The sequence below is a fragment of the Ursus arctos genome, unplaced genomic scaffold, assembly GCF_023065955.2.
Source record: "Ursus arctos isolate Adak ecotype North America unplaced genomic scaffold, UrsArc2.0 scaffold_25, whole genome shotgun sequence".
NCBI classification, from domain to species: domain Eukaryota; kingdom Metazoa; phylum Chordata; class Mammalia; order Carnivora; family Ursidae; genus Ursus; species Ursus arctos.
In genome coordinates this window covers 42,605,084-42,622,694 of record NW_026622930.1, presented here as the reverse complement: position 1 = coordinate 42,622,694, position 17,611 = coordinate 42,605,084, and the positions used below count along the sequence as shown (strand labels likewise).

The 17,611-nt window shown below is 34.9% G+C and overlaps 2 protein-coding genes across 6 annotated transcripts in view; one reads left to right on the top strand and one right to left on the bottom strand.

Moving 5' to 3' along the window:
- SOCS4 (suppressor of cytokine signaling 4) overlaps positions 1–17,611 on the bottom strand; it is a 110,973-nt gene that overhangs the window by 36,577 nt on the left and 56,785 nt on the right. The window lies entirely within an intron of this gene.
- The window catches only part of WDHD1 (WD repeat and HMG-box DNA binding protein 1), a 58,548-nt gene that overhangs the window by 16,563 nt on the left and 24,374 nt on the right, over positions 1–17,611 (top strand). For all 3 annotated transcript variants that reach the window (XM_026480346.4, XM_026480345.3, XM_044377637.3), the window contains 9 exons: positions 7–57; positions 992–1,087; positions 5,081–5,173; positions 5,981–6,087; positions 6,654–6,795; positions 9,050–9,260; positions 12,013–12,200; positions 13,528–13,712; positions 16,880–17,121. In XM_026480346.4, coding sequence (XP_026336131.2) covers positions 7–57; positions 992–1,087; positions 5,081–5,173; positions 5,981–6,087; positions 6,654–6,795; positions 9,050–9,260; positions 12,013–12,200; positions 13,528–13,712; positions 16,880–17,121 — 1,315 coding nt within the window. The remainder of the gene's footprint in view (positions 1–6; positions 58–991; positions 1,088–5,080; positions 5,174–5,980; positions 6,088–6,653; positions 6,796–9,049; positions 9,261–12,012; positions 12,201–13,527; positions 13,713–16,879; positions 17,122–17,611) is intronic.

The window sequence follows — 17,611 nt, the reverse complement described above, 5'->3', positions numbered from 1 at the left end:
CTGCAGGCATCAGCTAGTTGTGATGGATCTGTCAAAGTGTGGCAAATTTCAGATCAGGTAAGCTTATCAATTTGAATTTGAAACTTTATGCTCATTTCTGTCATAAATGGGGTGTTATATAGTATTGGGTCAAATGAATAATTCTTTTTCTTTATAGTTTGTTTCTTTTGAGTAGCATTGAGTACTGTTTTTGTGATCAAATCTATAATAATCTAATGCGAAAGTATGTTGAAGACTAATTGTGTTTGTACCCAATCACAAGGGAAATAATAGATTTATATTTCAATTTTAGGTTTTATAAATCAGTGGGGAAAAATTAGTCAGTATATATTTACTCTACCATGAACTACCATGTGTTGGGATCTCGATGTTAGGGATACAAAAATAAAATAAGACGTTGGCCACACTTTATTTGGAGAGTCACACAAATGACTTATTCTAACCAATCTGATAAAAGTTTTAAAGGAGGTGTGAAGAAAGTGCTCTCTAGATTGGCAAAGGGAACAATTAATTCTTCCTGAGGCATTCTAGAGATAATGTGGCTGATGAGAAAAGTATCCCCCACAGAGTATTCCTCAATAGCCACAGTTTTTTCCCCTTGTATTTGAACTGTTTAAAAGGGTTGATTTTGATACTTTAACATTTTGTTGGAGATTTCTTAACTTTATTTTTGTAGATGTTTTAAGATTTTAATGTATTGGGTTTTTTTTTATGTGTGTATATATGTTTATTCAGCGAGTATATTGTTCACTTATTCTGCATTGGAAATACACTTATTTAATTATTTAAGATTTGTGCTTTTTATACCTCTGAATTATTTAAAGTAATTTAGGTAAATCAGATATCATAGTTAAATGAAAGTGAATCAGGTTGCTTTTTTCATAGCTATATGTCATTTTGAAGAAAGCACCTATGAAATATATTCCGTTCTGCATATCTCTTTGGGAGAAGTTTCATAAAGGGAAATAAATTCTCTTTTTTAAAATATCAGACATGTACTATTAGTTGGCCACTGCTACAAAAATGCAATGATGTGATAAATTCAAAATCAATCTGCAGACTTGCTTGGCAGCCAAAAAGTGGGAAGGTAAGTGACTCTTACTTTTCAACCTTTGTTTTAGTTATTTCTTCTAGTTCTTGTCAACTTTGAATGTGAGAATAGTAGAATTAATTTTTTAAATAGTAAGTATTTAATTTAGGTTATAATTTAGTGCCCCAAGCCAACCAGTTAATATTGAAATGCTTTAAGAAACATTTTAACTTTGGGGTGCCTGGGTGGCTCAGTTGGTTAAAGTGTCTGACTTGTGATGTGGGCTCAGGTCTTGATCTCTCAGGGTTATGGGTTTCAAGCCCCCAGGTTGGGCTCCACGCTGAAAAAAGGAAACATTTCAATTTGGTAAAGGTTCTTTCTGAAGTGTACATTTTGTATGAATTAATTTTATATTCTTCTTTATTTTTGTATTTGATGGAACAACTCTGGAAACAGTCTTGTTATGTCTACTCTTACTAGTAGCGTTTAACGTTTTGGAGATAGTAGCTGATAGACAATAGAAAAGATAGGAACTGCTTGAAAAGAGGAAGGAGAATGTTCATTATTTACAAATGAAATCGTTGAAGATAAGGAGATCTTAAGAAATCAACTGAAGGAAAAATATTATTAGTAAGAAAGTCCAGTAAGGCAGTTGGAAACAAACTTATATACAAAACCAGTATCAATCCTATATATAAATAATAGCCATTTAGAAAATATGGTGAGGGAAAAAATGATGCATTTACTGTGAAATCAAAAAAGATGAAATAACAAGGGTAAACTTACCAAAAATGTTAAAGGGCTATATAAAGAAAACTTTTAACATGATATCAAGAGGAGTAAAAGAAGACTTAAATAGAAAAATATATTCCATTTTTAGAAAGGAATTTTCAATATAAAGATGTCAGTTCTTTCCTAAATTAACCTATAGTTTTGAGAAATTCAAATGTAAAGTATCAGTAGGATGTTTGAGGGGGACCATAGAGCTGTTGTAAAATCCATGTGGAAAATGCTTGGAAAATAAAAGTGATGGAGTCTAATCTAGGCAGATATACATATTATGATGCTATGAGAATTAAAGTGTGCCACTGACTCATGGATGGACAGATATCTCTTAAACAGAGAAATAGACCCAGTATATGAGGAGTTAGTATATTGAAAAGGTGTAGAAAAGAAGATTGAGTAAATGTATTGGCAGAGAGCATGAATACCAGGAGCTAAGAATCTTTGAGAATCATCTTAAAGGCTTCTTACCACATGATGAATCTCTATAGGTATTTGCTGTATAATTCTTTCAACTTTTCTGTACATGTGAAATTTCTCAGAAAAGATTAATAATCTTGACAATATAAAAAGTAAACATTTTTGTATGAAATATTTCAGTCAAAGAACAAATGACAACCTGGGAAAAATGAAAATATGACAAAGAGCTAATTTTCTTTTCTTTCTTTTTTTTTTTTTAAGATTTTATTTATTTATTTGACAGAGACATAGCCAGCAAGAGAGGGAACACAAGCAGGGGGAGTGGGAGAGGAAGAAGCAGGCTCCCAGCAGAGGAGCCCGATGTGGAACTCAATCCCAGAACACCGGGATCACTCCCTGAGCCAAAGGCAGATGCTTAATGACTGCTCTACCCAGGCGCCCCTCTTTTCTTTTTTTTTTAAAGATTTTATTTATTCATTTGACAGAGCATGCACAATCTGGGAGCTGCAGAGGGAGAGGGAGAAGCAGACCCCCCCTGCCGAGCAGGGAGCCCAACGTGTGGTTCAATCCCAGGACCCCGAGATCATGATCTGAGCTGAAGGCAGATGCTCAACTGACTGAGCCACCCAGGTGCCCCAAGAGCTAATTTTCTTAATATTCAGAAAGTTCTTATAAGTCAGGGTACCTGGGTGGCTCAGTAGGTTAAGTGTCTGACTGGCTCAGGTTATGATCTCGGGGTCCTGGGATCAAGCCCTGCACTGGCCTCCCCACCTCGTGGGGAATTGGCTTGTCCCTCTGCCTCTGTCCCCACTACTGTTCTCTCTCACACACACACACTCTCTCTCTCTCACAAATAAATAACCTTTAAAAAAAGTTGTTGTTGTTGTTGTTTTTTTTAGATTTTATTTATTTATTGGACAGAGAGAGACACAGCAAGAGAGGGAACACCAGCAGGGGGAGTGTGAGAGGAAGAAGCAGGCTTCCTGCCGAGCAGGGAGCCTGATGTGGGGTTTGATCCCAGGACCCTGGGATCATGACCGAGCCAAAGGCAGACGCTTAACAACTGAGCCACCCAGGCGCCCCTAAAAAAAAAAAAAGTTTTTAAAAATCAGTAAGATCCGGGGTGCCTGGCTTTCTCATTTGGAGAAATGTGTAACTCTTGGTCTCGGGGTCATGAGTTTAAGCCCCACGTTGGGTGTAGAGATTACTTAAAATCTTTTGGGGCACCTGGGTGGCTCATTCAGTTAAGCATCTGCTTTCAGCTCAGGTCGTGATCTCAGGGTCCTGGGATCAAGCCCCACATCAGGCTCCCTGCTCAGTGGGGAGTCAGCTTCTCCCTTTCACTTGGCCTGTCTACCCCCGCTTGTGTTCCCTCTCTCTCTCTGAAATAAATAAATACAATCTTTGAAAAATAAATAAATAAAAATAAAATCTTTCAAAAAAAAAAAAACAAGTCAGTAAGATCCAAATAGAAAGGTTGTCAAGGACATGAATAATGTACAGAAAAAGATAATACAGATGACTTTTAATATATGGAAGTATATGCAACCTTTCATACCAAAAGAAATACAAGTTGAAACAATGTGATAGCTTGTTTTTCATATGTTCAAACATCAAAAGTTTGATTATATACTATGTAGAAGAGGGCGTGGCATTTTTTATCAGAATGAACACCAGTACTAGTTCTGGCCATAAATCCTATAAGCATATATATATATATATGCACTATAGGGTATATGTAATGAAAATGTTGTATCACTGTAATAGCAAAAGAATAGGAACATCCTAAATGTTTATTAATAGGAACTGGTTAAATAAATCCTGGTATTCCTGAAAGTAGGACTGTTAAAGTGAGGTAGATCTGTATGTCCTCATTAAGAATAGTCTTCTGATACACCGTGAAGTAAAAAACATCAAGCTGTAAAGTAGTAGGTATAAAAAGAATGCTACTGTTTATTGTGTGTGTACTTGTATGTATATATGTGCCTATGCATTCTTTTTTTTTTTTTTTTAGATTTTATTTATTTGACAGAGAGAGAGCAAGCACAAGAAGGGGGAGCAGCAGAGAGAGAGGGAGAAGCAGACTCCTGGCCGAGCAGGGAGCCTGACGTGGGGCTTGATCCCAGGACCCTGGGATCATGACCTGAGCCAAAGGCAGATGCTTAACCGACTGAGCCACCCAGGCGCCCCTGTACCTGTGCATTCTTGTGCAGTCTGTGTTTATGTGCACTTTTAGGAAGTAGTAATAGGATTTAGGGATGGGAGGGGGACTTTCTTTTAATATATGTCCTTTGTAGCATGTGAACTCTTAAGACTACTACATTCTGCATTAAAGTGATAGTTGAGGAATTTAGTATGTATTTTTTCTTTGCTCATGAAACATTAATTTAAAAATCAATACAAGTAGCATACTTTTTCTGTTCAGAGATAATATATTTTTTTCTCTTTTTTTGTATAAACAGGGAAAGAATATATTGTTTTTATTTTTTCTGTTAGTCTGTTTCTTTGGAAGATGTGTAAGAAGACCAGTTTCCTTTTCTTAAGATGTTTAAAGCATTCTGGATCTATTTCTTCCCTTGGCAAATGAGATGAATGTTTAGATCCAAAGGGCTTAGATTCCTGAGAAGTAGTATAAAAAATATGTAACTGAAAGTGCTCTGGTTTTCAGTGCAAGCAATAGAGTGATCACTCATTCTTTGCTTATCAGAATTTTAAGTAATTTTCTGAGTTTTGTTGCCAATTAAGGTAAAATTTTGCTTTTATGTTTCGTAGTCTTATTTGGATGATTTTTTAACTTTTTTCTCTCTAGCGTAAAGTTTTGTTTAAATCATTTATCTTTCCTAATAGTTACTGGCAGTTCCTGTGGAAAAATCTGTTAAACTATATAGAAGAGAAACGTGGAATAATCAATATGATCTTTCAGATACTTTCATTTCTCAGGTAGGTTTTGTAAGTGAAACTTTCATTAGGCTGCAGGAATATTTCATGCATACTTTGCCTAAGTACAATTGTAGTTAAGTATTGCTGGAAATGGAGAACAACTCCAGATTGTTGTGCATGTGTCCACTTTTTGCCCCTTAGCCGTTCTTCATTTAGCCAGTAACTGGACAGTAGGTAGGTCTTTGCTAGGTCCTATGTGAACTCTCTCCTTGTGAAATTTGATAAGAAAATCTCTTAATTTATAAGAAGTCAAATTTAACCCTAACATAGTATTAGAACATGTTGTTTTCACGTTATGAGTAATTAATTAGCCTTTATTGTTAAGTGACTTTCATTGAGACTAGTGATCATAGACTCTGGAATTTTTAAGCAGGAAAGTTGTTCTGTACTCTCTCTCACTTCTCTTATACATTCCCATTTGGCTCTCAAGGAAACAAGAGGTCCAGTAGGTCAGCAGTGGCTTGATATGGTTCACTTCACTTACTGTGGTTCTTTTCATCTTGATAGCAATGGCTGAGATGATACTTTTTATGATCTCTCTTCTAGGATAATAACAGTTTTTAGATTTTGCTTTTAAAATTGTGCCAGTATAATTTTCTCATGGTAAACAAAATAATAGCTGCTAGTGATAGTTGAATATTACTGAAAAAGAAAGTTAAAAAATAAGCAAACTGTCTTGCCATTTATGAATCAATTTAATTAGGAGCTACACAGAATATGAGTTATAAAAATTTGAATTTGGTAATAAAATAAGTATTTAGTTTCAAATTGTGCAAATTGTTATTTATCAATTGTTTTTCCTCATAGGCCCTAAATGTAGTAACCTGGTCTCCCTGTGGGCAATATTTAGCTGCAGGGAGTATTAATGGTTTAATTATAGTTTGGAATGTGGAAACCAAAGATTGCATGGAAAGGTATGATTCAATGTATCTTTTGTCTTTTTTTTTTTTTTTTTTTAAGATTTTATTTATTTATTTGACAGAGAGAGAGACAGCCAGTGAGAGAGGGAATGCAAGCAGGGGGAGTAGGAGAGGAAGAAGCAGGCTTGCAGCAGATCAGGGAGCCTGGTGTGGGGCTCGATCCCAGGACCCTAGGATCACGCCCTGAGCCGAAGGCAGACGCTTAACGACTGAGCCACCCAGGTGGCCCTGTCTTTTGTTTTTTCAGCTAATCTCTGTATGCAATGTTGGGCTCAAACTCACGACCCTGAGATGAAGAGTTGGATGCTGTACTGACTGGGTCAGCCAGGCACCCCCTTTTGTCTTTTTTTTTTTTTTTTTTTGCTTATTTCTATTAGATTTTTGTTTGTTTTATTATGAAACATTTCAAACTTTTGCAATTATTTGATTATTGGAATACAAACGTATAGTTATTAGTTTGTCAGGAGTCATTTAACCTTTTCTAACTGAAATTTACCTAAAGAAATATATAGTTTATATGCATTTGGTAGTGTTTTAAGAACTCACTTTTTAATTTTTAGGGTGAAGCATGAGAAAGGTTATGCAATTTGTGGTCTGGCATGGCATCCTTCTTGTGGTCGAATAGCTTATACTGATGCGGAAGGAAATCTAGGGCTCCTGGAGAATGTTTGTGAACCCAGTGGAAAGACATCAAGCAGTAAGGTAATAAGTGGAATAGTTTCTTCAAAGTCTTTTGTGGTCATATGGGTTCGGAAAACACCACAAAATAAATTACTTTCTTGGAAAATTACAGTTCATGTTATTATATTAGATGCTCAGTAATGATCTGTCATAAAGAAAACTGTTTAAACTTGTTTAACCTAATGTTTCCTAAATATGTTTTACTGAGAAACTTTTCCCCTCCATATAATGCCTATTAATATTCGTTGTCTTTATAAAGAATACCATTGTGAAGTACTATTTTAGTATCCTGGTGTTCTGGAGATTGTTATTTAAATAAATACAGATAAAACTTAGAGTTAATAACTATAACTTAGTTTAGCCTATAAACCTTTCTGCTCTGAATTAGCTTTAACTCTTAGAGCTACCCTATATTTCTTAATGTTTAGCCATCCGGCCTTACTGAACTGCTTTAAACAGGCCACCTTGTTTTATACAACTCCTTGTTTTTGTTTGTTATTCCTCCTGCCTGGCAGATATACCCAATCATATTTTAAGTGTTGGTTTAGGGTTCCAGTTAAAGATCATTCACTTAACACATTCATTTATGTCTACTCAGGTACTGATACCTGAAACACCTAGAAGTAGAAGCATGATGGGAAACTTAAGTTTAGCTTCTCAAAAAGTTGAAAAATTGACTCCAAAGACTGCAGTTGGGGGAAAGTGGAGATACAATTCAGCCTGCCTGACTGAATCTCCCAACGATTCAGAATTTGGTAGCACTAGGCACTTCTAAAAGTGGGGCTGAAAAAAGGAGGGTTGGTTTAATAAACAAGTAGATATCTCCAGTCTCAACATTAGTGTGCATAGCTAGGTAACTGCCTTCCCTCACTGCCATGTATATTCTGGCAGAATGCTGGAGGTTTCTCTAGAAAATGTAAAACAGGAAAGGTCTTTGGTTGGCATACTGGGCACAGATGAGCAGCATTGGGTGGAAGAGGAATACTGTACTGAAAAAGATGAAATGAAAGTGTATATACTTGGATGTTAAAATTCTCAGCTTATTTTTCATACTTGGCTCCTACAGTCTTGTCAGCCAGTCTTACTTAGGCTTTTCAGGCAAGAGATTGGAAGAATTGTCCTTGGGGAATCTGTCCAAGAAAAAAGACCTAAAGATAGAAAAGATTCTTAACTCCAGGAAAAAAATTTATAAAAGGAAGGAAAAGTGATCACAATATACCACATTTATAAAATGAGGATAGGAATAATGTCTACCACCTAGAGTTTTATTGTGAGGATTATATGAATTATGTATAGAATAAAAATGGTCTTTAGCACAGTACTTTGTAAGTTTGGTTTTTTTAATTTATTTACTTGAGAGAGAGAGAGCATAGAGGAAGAGGGAGAAGAAGGCACCCCACTGAACAGGTAGCCTGATGCAGGGCTCGATCCCAGGACTCTGGGATCATGACCTGAGCCGAAAACAGACGCTTAACCGACTGAGCCACCCAGGCACCCCCATAAGTTATTATTTTTATTCAACCATGTTATTATTATTATATTCAGCCATGAATAGCTGTTATTATTTTTATTATTTTTATTCAACCATGAATAGCATTTACATAGTCATAATAATCTATATTTCAGGGTTGTGAGTTCTAGCCCCACGTTGGGTGTGGAGATTACCCAACAAATATAGTAATGTGATCTCAAAAACTGTTTACAGTAATATCTGGGATCTGCAATGGTAGATTCCACATCTACACTGTTCATATTCCTAAGAATCAGGGATTAACGTTGAATTTCCTTGCCTCCTTTGTCTATTGGTTCTATCCATTTGCTTTCAATAAGCATCAAAAAAAAAAAAAGCCCACAAAAAAACTAGCTTTAACTGAGATCATTGAAAGCAAACATATCCTACCTAAGCAAAATAAAATAAATTTAAAATAAAAGTGAGAGAATATCTTATAATAAGAGATCTTATAGGAACTTTAGGTGACTTGTCTGGAGAATGACTTTTGAGGAATAAAATCTTGCCCTGTGTTTGGATATATGCAGTATTTCTTTACATATCTGTCCTACACTCCTGTCCCATCCATAGAGTGTAAGGCACTTAAAGTAAGGATTAGGTCTCACATAAATATAAATCCAGTCCTCGTAAGTACATTTATTAATTATTCTTATCAGGGCATTTGCTTACTTGTAAGGTAGAATGTATAGGTACGTATTACAGAATTGCCTTTTGAGTAATTAAATAGTTCACTAATACTTTGTAATTTGTGTTAATTTGTTCAAGGTATCTAGCAGAGTGGAAAAGGATTACAGTGATCTTTTTGATGGAGATGATACAAATAATGCTGGCGATTTTCTAAATGACAATGCAGTTGAGACACACTCTTTTACAAAGAGGATTATAAATGATGAGGAAGAGGATGACGACCTCATGCTGGCCTCAGGTCGTCCTAGACAGCGAAGTCACATCCTAGAAGATGATGAAAACTCAGTTGGTATGTATTGACTTTGTGGATATGATGATCCATCCTGTTGATCTTTCCAATTTTTTATTAAGATGATTATTTGAAGTCATTATTAAATTTGTAGAATGTAGCTAACACAGTGTGCATAGAGGGAAATGTATAGTATTAAATACTTGTTGAAAAGGTTTCAAATCTATGATCTAAGCTTCTGCTTTAGCAGATTAGAAAAAGAAGAGGAAATTAAACTCCAAACTAGCAGAAGGAAGGAAATAAAAACCAATTCAATGATACTGACACCCAAAAAACTTGAAACCAAAAGCTGGTTCTTTGAAAAGATCAGTAAGGTTGTTAAATCTCTATCCTGACTGACCAGAAAGAAAAAGAAGGCACAAATGACTAAGAGAAGTAATGAAAGGGGAGTTATCATCATAGATCCTGTAGACCTATACTATCCAGTATGGTAGCCACTAGCCACCTGGCTATTGAGCACTTGAAATGTGGCTAGTTCAAAATGAGATGTGTTGTAAGTGTAAAATGAAACCAGATTTTGAAGACAGTATGAAAAGAAAGAATGTAAAATATTTTTAGTCCTTTTTTACTTTGAGTACATGTTGAAATTACAATATTTTAATATAGAATAATATTAAAATTAATTAGACCTGGGTTTTTTTTTTTACTGTTTAAAATATGGCTACTAGAAAATTTAAAATTATATATGTAAATCATTTCTGTTAGATAGCACTGCTATTAATAACAAAAGAATGAAGGAGAATGTTACGAACAGCTTTGTGCCCATAAATGTAACAACGTTGATAAAATGGACAAAGTCTTTGAAAGATACAAGCTACCAAGCTAACTCAAGAAGAAATAGGTAACCTGAATAGCATAGTTTCTGTTGAAGAAATAGAGATTATAATAAAAAACCTTTAAATAAAATGCCTATTGCAACAATTTGCATACTAAAATAGCACATTTGAGCATTATCAAGTAAAATGCCAAGTACCATTTTATGGTGGTGAATTGTGCTACATTTAAATCATATAGGGTTTTATAGGACAGAAGTCCTCAAATGTTTGGTCTCAGGAGCTCATTACATTCTTAAAAACTTTTGAGGATCCCAAAGAAAATTTTTTGTGGAGTTACAGCTATTGTTATTTACCATATTAGAAACTAAAATTGAGAAATTTTAAAAATACTTTGAAATAACAATAAACTCATTTATATAAACATAAATAACATTTCAAATGAAAAATTTCATAAGAAAAGTGGCATTATTGGGGCGCCTGCTGGCGCAGTCGTTAAGCGTCTGCCTTTGGCTCAGGGCGTGGTCCCAGCGTTCTGGGATCGAGCCCCACATCAGGCTCCTCCGCTGGGAGTCTGCTTCTTCCTCTCCCACTCCCCCTGCTTGTGTTCCCTCTCTCGCTGGCTCTCTCTCTCTCTGCCAAATAAATAAATAAATAAAATCTTTTTAAAAAAAAAAGTGGCATTATTTTATCCTTTTGAAAATTTCTTTAATGTCTGGCATAGAAGATGACTTGGATTCTCTGATATGCCTCAGAATTCAGTCTACTGCTATATATGTTGTTTTTGCTTGACGTATGTGTAGAATATTCAGGCTCACATGAACTTGTAGTTTGAAAAGGGAGTATTTTAACAGCCTATTGAAATACTTGTAGATACTCTTCTTTGCTACTGTACCAAAAACTCAACTAACTTGCAATGTGGAATCCAGAAGCTCCAGTGAACATTCCAGCTGTGTTATGTTAAAATCCATTGGTCTGACTTGAATGGATCTTTTCATTTACCATGTTTGATTTTGAAATATATGGATTGGTAATTTGGAAAATACTGGTTCGCTGCAGGTCTGCAGGTCTTTTAATGTTGACACATTATCCGGGATTATATTTGTTAGTATCATAACTGATCTCATCAGAAGTTTTTAAATATTAGGAAGCAGTCAAGCTTATAGTGACAAAAGTTTTCTAATATTCTTTTTTTTTTTTTTTAAAGATTTTATTTATTTATTTATTTGACAGGGAGAGAGACAGCCAGAGAGAGAGGGAACACAAGCAGGGGGCATGGGAGAGGAAGAAGCAGGCTTCCAGTGGAGGAGCCTGATGTGGGGCTCGATCCCAGACCACTGGGATCACGCCCTGAGCCGAAGGCAGACGCTTAACGACTGAGCCACCCAGGCGCCCCTAATATTCTGATTTTTGCTTGAAAACTCAAATTTGATCATTGACAACAAACTCTGTCATTCTTCTTAAATGATCAACTTCATTTATTTAAAGAAAATGTTTACCAAATACCAAAGTCTGCATAGCCATAGTTTATCTGGCATTCTTTGAAGTAAAAATGGTGTTCTGTGAAAAAATCAACTAGTTCAGCTTACAACTCCTGCTCAAATGCTTTTTTCTTTTGCGACAGACATCACACTTCTTTATGCACACTCCCATTTTAGCACAGAGAACATTTTTAAAAAAAATCTGTGCATTAGATCAAGATTCAGCAGAATTAATATTTTTACTGCAATTGAGTGATGGTTAACAATGAGTCGACTACTAATACAGATGGGTACCACTGTCTTAATTCATGTTACCACACCAACTTTACCCACTATTGTTTTTGCACCATCACTGTAAATGTTAACATGGTGGAAGAGGCAGATAGCATGTAGTATTATTAAGTATGAATGGAAAAGGTTATTTAGATTTCATAATGCTTTCCTTTTTCCAGATCATTGGTATTTATGATTCTCTAATTATAATTCTTTGTTTTCTAGATGTTACAATGTTAAAAACTGGTTCTAGTCTTCTCAAAGAGGAGGAGGAAGATGATCAAGCAGACAGCATTCATAATGTACCACTTGTAACATCCCAAAGGTCATTTTATGATGGGCCAATGCCAACTCCCCGGCAAAAGCCATTCCAGTCAGGTTCTACACCCATGCATCTCACTCATAGGTTCATGGTAAGCCTTGGATTTACATTTAACTTTAAAATAGTTTTATCTAACTCTTTAACGTGTAAGTATTTTATCTCACTCTAGTTAATTTTGTTTGGTACAAAATATTTTTAAAAACCTTGATTAACTGGCCTGGAGCACTTTGGTTCATTATAATTTTGTGGTTGATTTATTTTATGGTTAACTTACAGTTTTAATCATATTTCAACCTTACTATTGGAAATCATGTTAAATAAAATTCTGCTTTGCAAAGTGACATAATGAACGTAAGTTAATGTGACTGTATATCTTGCAATATCTCATGACTGTACTTCCAAACTTTATTTCTCACATTTTTATATAGAAGTTTATACTGATTCCAAAACACTAGTTAGAAGGTGTTTTTTGAAGGCAGCTCCTAGTATAATATATTAGAAGGCGATAAGTACTATGGAAAACAAACTATCTGCCTCTTTTCCCCACCTCACCCCACTGGAATATAAACTCCAGAAGGATAAGAGATGTTTCTTTTTTGTTTACTTATAGCACTTAGAAAAAAGTATGGCACAGTAGGCATTAAGAATATATGTCCTAAACAGATGAATGAATATATTAGCTTTTTGTTTTGAAAACTAAAAAGTTTAATATTTTTATTTGTTAGTTATTAGAGGTTTTCCAATGAGGACTTTGCTTGTTGTCCTTTTTGAAAGGTATAGGCCTGGCATAAGTTTGTATGTAAGTATTAAAGGTGATGTTTTATTTCAATAAAACTTTTTATTGCTGTCCGTAATGATCATTAATAGGTCCTGATTTTTTATTGTCAGCTTTCTTATTTATAGTTATTTGTAGGAGAGAAAAGGAAACACTAGGGCCTAGTGTGAGCCTGGTAGTGTATATGGGTGGAAGATAAGTTTTCTAAATGGTATTGATTTATGTTGCCTTAAAATGTATATATTTATTCCTACAATATAAACCAGTTAGTTGGAACAGGAAAATATGCTGTCATTTATATCCATTTTTATAAGTAAATAAATTTTTGAAATATTTCTTTTGGGGAATTTAATGGATTGGTTGTTCAAAATTGTATTTTTTATGGCAGTCATGTAATTTTCAAAATATTAAATGAAATACTCCATTTGCTAGTAAATATTTATGTGTCTTCTCATGAAGAGTGGATAGTAATTGTAGTTCTGATGTCACTACTCTTACTTGACTTTAAAGATAAATGAGCTGTGGTTGCTCCCAGAACTTCAATTTTGATGCAGACGGAATTGTATTTATTAATTTGTACTACTTTACTGATTCAAGGACCTTTAATTTCTCTCAGACTTGTATTTAACCTTAATGTTTGTAGGTGTGGAACTCTATTGGAATTATTCGCTGCTATAATGATGAGCAAGACAATGCCATAGATGTGGAGTTCCATGATACCTCCATACACCATGCGACACACTTATCAAACACTTTGAATTACACAGTAGCAGATCTTTCTTATGAGGCTATTTTGTTGGCATGTGAAAGCACTGATGAACTAGCAAGGTAAATTCCAGATTATTAGGAAGAATTTATCACTGCTGAATTGTTAGATACAGAAGAGTTCCATACATAATACCTCAGAACATGTCTGTTTTTGCCTAATTGTCCTCTCCTTTACATTCTCTAACTACAAATCAAGGTGACATGGGGCGTCTGGGGGACTCAGTCAATTAGGCATCTGACTCTTGATCTCAGCTCAGGTCTTGATCTCAGGATTGTGAATTAAAGCCCTGCATTGGGGGGGAAAAAAGATGACATGATGTAATTCACAATTTGTAATTGTAAGAGAAATTAGAATTAGATAAAACATTATTACTGTTTCATTAGTATTGTAAGATATACATATAGATGAATATAGTATATTATATAATTACATATATTTATAGAAATAATTATATAATATTTAATATATATTGTAAACAAACAAGCAGTACGGGATTTTTAGAAAATAAAAGTTCCCCCCAGATTCTACTCTCAGATATAACCACTGTTAACAATTTGGTATGTATACTTCTAGATTTCTTTTTGTATAAACCCCTGCCTCCTTTTTAAATTTACTTTATTAGTGTAATTCATGTACAATAAAATGTACCTGTTTTAGGGTATAAAGTTTGATGAATTTTACGAATATTTCTGTATTCAGGTAACCACTGTCACAATCAAAAAATTTTTATTTTTTATTTAAAAATTTTTTTAAACATTTTTAAATTTAAATTCAATAATTAACATATAATGTATTTTTTATTTCAGAGATACAGACCTTTGATTCATCAGTCTTATATAATACCCAGTGCTTATTACATCACATGCCCTCCTTAATGTCCATCACCCAGTTACCCTATCCCCTACCCCCGTACCCTCTAGCAACTCTCAGTTTTTTTCGTATGATTAACAGTCTCTTATGGTATCTCCCTCTTTGGTTTCGTCTTGTTTTATTTTTTCCTGTCTTCCCCTATGATCCTCTGTTTTGTTTCTTAAATTCCACACATCAGTGAGATCATATGATAATTGTCTTTCTCTGATTGACTTATTTCGCTTAGGATAATACCCTGTAGTTACACCACGTCATTGCAAATAGCAAAATTTCATTTTTTGATGGCGCATAATATTTCAGTATGTGTCATCTTTTTTTTTTTTTTTTTTAATTTATTTTTTTGTCAGAGAGAAAGAGAAGGAGAGAGAACACAAGCAGGGATGGCAGGCAGAGGGAGAAGCAGGCTTCCCGCTGAGCAAGGAACCCTGATGTGGGACTCGATCCTAGGACACTGGGATCATGACCTGAGCCGAAGGCAGATGCTTAACTGACTGAACCACCCAGGCGTCCCTATAACACATCTCCTTTATCCATTCATCTGTTGATGGACATCTGGCTCTTTCCATAGTTTGGCTATTGTGGACATTGCTGCTATATTTTTGAGTAATCCTTACACCAGTGTAGGGCTCGAACCCACAACCCCGAGACCAAGAGTCACACACACTACTGACTGAGCCAGCCAGGCACCCCTCAAAATATTTTTTATCACTCAGAAATGTTCTCTTGTATCCCTCTGCAATTAATACCAGGCTTGGACAGCTACTAACCTGGGTTTTTTTCTGGTTTTTTTTGGGGGGGGGAGTTGTCACTATAGATTAGAATTGAAACTTCTTTTAAAAAAGGGAGGGGGCAGAACGATATTTGGTAAGTAGATAGATACATAGACAAAATTATGATGGAAAAGTAGTGGAATGCTGAATGCATATTGTTTTAAAGAAGAAAAAATATTTTTATTCAACTTTCTGTTATTTCAGCCAGATGGCCTTTTCCTGATATCTTTTCTTCAGCTGCTTTTAATGCTTATACACTTGATCATAGATTTTACCAACTCCGAGGTGATTTGAAATTAAAATCCTGATTGGATACATTCGCTTCTTGCTGCTCAGAATGTGGTCCACAAACTAGGGGCATGGGTCACCTGGAAGCTTGTTGAAAACAGAATCTCAGACCCCACCCTGGACCTAAGTCAGAATCTGTGTTTTAATGAGATCCATAGGTAATTGAGTATGCATTAGAGTCTGAGAAACACATTTTAACATTTTAATTGGTTTCCTACTTTATACATTGTAAAATCCACTCAATACTTCATTATTGAATTAAATTAATTGAATTAATTAATTGAATTAATTCAAATTGAATTAAATTAATTAGTTAATTAGTTAATAGACACTGTTGACTCAGTGTCTCCAACTCAAAGCCTTACATAATTAGAACATTCGTTTCCATGTGCAATTTTGATTTCAGATATCTTTCTCTCTTTTCCTGGATATGTTATTTCACAGCTTATATTCAATGTTACTTTTCATTTTAAAATTGAATTTAGGGGTGCCTGGGTGGCTCTATAGGTTAAGTGTCTGCCTTTGGCTCAGGTCATGATCCCAGGGTCCTGGGTTTGAGCCCCGCATTGGGCTTCCTGCTCAGCAGAGAGTCTGCTTCTTCCTCTCCCTTTGCCACTCCCCCCGTCCTGCGCTCACTCTCTCTCTTTCTCTCACTCTCAAATAAACAAATCTTTAAAAAAAAATAAAATAAAATTGAATTTAAGATTACTCTTCAGAGAATCAGTACTACCTCTGGTTCCAAATACTATAGTATCTGCATTCCCAAGCTTAGCTTGAATAACTTACATGTATGTATGTATGTGTGCAAAGAAAAAAGACTGGAAACATATCAAATTGTTAGCAGTGGTTGGTGATCTTGCTGGTGGGATTATGTGTGATTGTTTTTCCTTTTTTCCTTTGTTTTCCTATATTAAATTTTTTTGTCAGTGAACTCTAACATTTTGATTCTTCTTCCCTTTTTAAAAATTTAGTTGTGATTTTTCTGTATATTTGCAACCTAGAATCATATTCTGCAGCTTTTGTCTGCCTGTTTTCATTTAACATTAAGTTTGAGCATTTTCCTGTTAATGAAACATTAAGTTATGAGCATTTTCCTGTTAACATGACTGTTAATGGTTTTAATATAGTCCATTTTAAGGATATTCTGTAATTACTTTCTCAGAGCTATTTTTGTATTATTTATGTTTTAATAGAAAAATTAGCTATTTGGTTTTGTCACTGGATATCATGATTAGTTTTATATATATAAAATGTCAAATACGGAAGTTTGATTGTTTCTGTCTTGTTTTAATTTTTAGCAAGCTTCACTGTCTGCACTTTAGTTCTTGGGATTCAAGCAAAGAGTGGATCGTAGACATGCCTCCAAATGAAGATATTGAAACCATATGTCTTGGTCTGGGATGGGCAGCTGCTGCCACCAGTGCTATGCTCCTTCGACTGTTCACTATTGGAGGTGTTCAGAAAGAGGTGTTCAGTCTTCCTGGGCCTGTAGTATCAATGGCAGGACATGGAGAACAGCTTTTCATTGTTTATCATAGAGGTAGATATTTTTTCTAGTCTTTTATTATTTTACCAAGACCTGAAGTAAAATGAAAATTACTCGAGTTTTTTTCTGTTTCTCTTATTTTGTTTTGGGTTATATACCTCCTTTTGCATTCATTTTAGTATTTGAATTAGTGTAATCTTTGTACAGAATTTTGTTGTATTCACTAATAGCAATGAAAATGAAAATACTTTATTTGTAGGAAAACTGTATTGTAGAAAGAATTCCAAGGTTAGTTACTTCCATGTTTAAATCTTATAAGAATTTTCAGAGCTTAAATGCCTCAAAAAATAAACTAACTTGTAGTATGCAGGACCAAGACAGTTTGAATATGACTTAAAAAGTTGCTGTTTCCTTTTCTTCACTTCATATTCTGCGTCAGTCCCCACCAGTATGTGTCAAGACTGATTTTATCAAGATTATTGATATGGGGCAGGCGACCTTCATCTCAGGGCCATGAGTTCAAGCCCCATGTTGGGCCTAGAGC